Source organism: Phalaenopsis equestris, unplaced genomic scaffold (assembly GCF_001263595.1).
Source record: "Phalaenopsis equestris unplaced genomic scaffold, ASM126359v1 Scaffold000036, whole genome shotgun sequence".
Classification (NCBI taxonomy): Eukaryota; Viridiplantae; Streptophyta; class Magnoliopsida; order Asparagales; family Orchidaceae; genus Phalaenopsis; species Phalaenopsis equestris.
Window position 1 is genome coordinate 1,973,950 of NW_018164478.1, and position 3,134 is coordinate 1,977,083.

Here is a 3,134-nt window from a genome sequence, read left to right on the forward strand (position 1 = left end):
CATCTGCATCAATGCCAACAATTTGATGTAAAACAGAAGAGCTTCAAATATACAATAATGCTTTTCTAAAGGGCAGTCGAGGGGTTCATGATTTTGTCAAGGAAGAGCAGGGGAGACATAGTCCGTTAGAGCAGCATGTGATATTAAACTAATCGAGCTCGGCTTGCAACTCATTTAAAAAGCCAAGCTCGAACCCTTTTATGCGTGCTTAACTCAATTACACCCTTATTTCATTGACGATGTCGATTTAGGGGAAGACCGGGTGAGATATTAATTGATGTCTCACTAAATTTATGTTGTTACTATAGAGTGCTTATCTTTCCCCTGAGATTGATGGTTTCTATCCCTTAAATTTATTTCATTCCTATTTGTATTGAAAATTTCATTTGACAAAAAAGACCAAAAAAACAGTTGCTTTTTTTTCAGATTTCAAACAAGAACATTAACCAACTCTCGTTTGGTCCATACTCAACGACAAGAAAGAATTGCAAATTAAAAACTATAGTGACCTGCTAAAGTTTCTAGCGGAATTAAAAGAAGGCTAAACTAAATCTGAAATGCCTCACCATTAAATGAAGGATTGGATGCAACTGCTTTGAGTTTGGCCTCAACCGTAGGCACGGGGAAGCTATTTGGAGGGAGGAGGGCGGATTTTCTCTTTTTATTGGAACCCGGTTCTGTCTTCTCCTTTGTATTTTCTGCTTTCTCTCGCTGTTCCTCCAGCTTCTTTAATGCTCTCCTCTTGTTCTCTGATCTACTAGAGCGAGCTTCAGCAGTCTCAGCTACTAAGAAGTTTGTGAGAAGAGTGGAAGACAGTAGTGAAATTGCATCTCTTCGCGATAGGCCCGAAAGAAATTTTGGTTGTTTTAATTGGATCATTGGCTGCATCCAAATAACATATTTATAATTGGCAAAAAAAGACAAGCGTTATTACAAAATCCAGCATTATTAATTCTTAAAAGGAACAATCTGCTGAAGTATAGTTGGAGAATATTTCTTTAAAGGGGCAATTAGATACAAACCATTTGAAACTTGCCATTTACAAATCAATCACCCTCTTTCATTCATTTTTCAAATTCTCACTCAAATATAAAAAATTCATGATAAAATCCCAACCCATATTTTTCATTTGTATCAAATTCTCAATGGTTAAATCGTGGCACATGTAAATACATCAGTTCGGTAGTTCAAAAGAATCGGTTGGGTGATTTGTAGATATCAATGTTTCGGGGGTTTGTATGTAATTATCTCTTCTTTAAAACATATGATCAGTGTGCTTAATAAGAATGGAGCGTCCCCATGGAAAAGAGCACTATGCCAGATTTGCTTTGACAGGATAAAAGGCCAGAAATAATGAAAAAAACAAAATATGTTGAACCTTAGATACCAATTCTCCACAATTCTGCTCTTACAGTTTACAATTGAGCTTTATTATAATCACCTAACGGCTGCCACCATGTCAAACAAAATGAAGTATACCATAATCACCAAATAAAAGTTTCGCATGACCTGAGTTGAACAAATACGTAGGTAAATAAATCCAAGATTTGGGCATACAAAATGGCATTAGATTTTTCTTCTCTCTCTCTCTCTCTCTCTCTCTCTCTCTGTTCCCCTCTCCCTCTCCCCTTCTCTCTCTATTTTTGTAAGAAATGCCGAATGCTTGTTCATCCAGTGGACATTGATGTCTCTTTCTAACAGCACCTTTCTATAGTTTAACATTAATAATTTTAAGCCGGAGTTCAAGCTTAATCTTTACAGCACAGCAATCAATGAAAAAAAGGAACAGAAAAAAAAAAAAGTTGGTTGGAGATGGCTGCCTTGTACTATCTACTAAATTTAAGAATTGAAGTTTTCATTGAAAAGGGGTGGGCAGTTCAACCCATTAACAATAGAACTTAGCTGATAATATAGCATTACTAAAGTTAAAGAAAAATAAATAAAAACCAAATAGATGCCCGTAAAATTATATCAGGTATGCATTATTAAATTGCATATGCATGGGTTCATTAGTTCTTGGTTTTCACTCCAAAACAGTCAAAACATTTAAAATTTTTCACATAATAAACATAATGCGTTAATAATCTCTATTGCGTAGCATATATTTCGAAATTAGAATTTTTAAATAAGATTGGTTAACGTTCATACTAAAGATGCTATGATCACAAACCCTCTTACAGTTAATCAATCATTAAGAACACTTTCTCAAAACAAAAAATCTGTGTTGGCTTCAAAATTTGAAAAATCCTAAATCATAAAAGCCGCGTGATGATTAGGTCTATTTAGCTCAATTTTCTTTTTAAATCTCTTAAATGAGTCTCATTCGCCATCTTAACCACTTGCACTTAATTAAGTAGCGTAAGCTTGTAAAGTTCTCTGGCTTAGACCTCGAGAAGTTCCAAGCAACCTAGACTGAAATTTTTTTTGGTATTTTCAGTTATGTTCCATAATCAATTCCTAGGTTTAGCCCAGTTTAGCTAGCATAGCTAAAATTTTGATTTTCATGCCCGCCAAACTTTCAACACAAATTTTCTTTTATTTTTAGAGACCCAATTTCATAAAATAGACTACATAACTGCATTTAAAATATTGTTGAATTGATTTGAATGGCATATTTGGGTCAAATAACAAATTGCATGCATTTGCCTCAAAATATGCTGATAATCCTCACTTAAATAAATAAAAAATTAATTAGATGCCTATATATGTACATATGTGTTGACCTCAATTTTCGTGAGGTCTAGTTTTTCTCGTAGGAGTTAGGATCTAGCCTTAGGGGTCTCCCTTTGACTATCTTAGAACCTTAGAAGTGGTGCCCGCCTCATTGTAATTTGACCTATTTCCGTCCTCTTTTGTGGTTCCAAGTGTGTGGTATCGACTTCTAGCATTTAGAAGGGTGAAACCAACATGAGGAAACCCAAAAGGGATCCCTATAGGACCTTTTTGAGCCTTAGGGTGGCCTTCTGCACAATTCGCACTCCCGCGCGCACAAACTTCGCGATTCGGAGAGTCGACGCGTCCGATTGCTGCAATTCGCATTGACTGCACCGTTATTTGTCGGGGACTCGAGTAAACCACTTGTGACGATCGATCGCGGGTCGAAATTTTGTGAAATTTGAATTTTGACGCGTTTT

At 35.9% G+C, this 3,134-nt stretch overlaps 1 protein-coding gene across 1 annotated transcript in view; it reads right to left on the bottom strand.

Annotated features, from left to right (window-relative positions):
• Window positions 1-401: 401 nt before the first annotated feature.
• The window catches only part of LOC110018925, a 17,905-nt gene continuing 15,172 nt past the window's right edge, over window positions 402-3,134 (bottom strand). Inside the window, exon 2 of the mRNA XM_020716402.1 lies at window positions 402-882. Within this exon, the coding sequence (XP_020572061.1) occupies window positions 547-882 (336 nt within the window). The 3' untranslated portion in view covers window positions 402-546. The remainder of the gene's footprint in view (window positions 883-3,134) is intronic.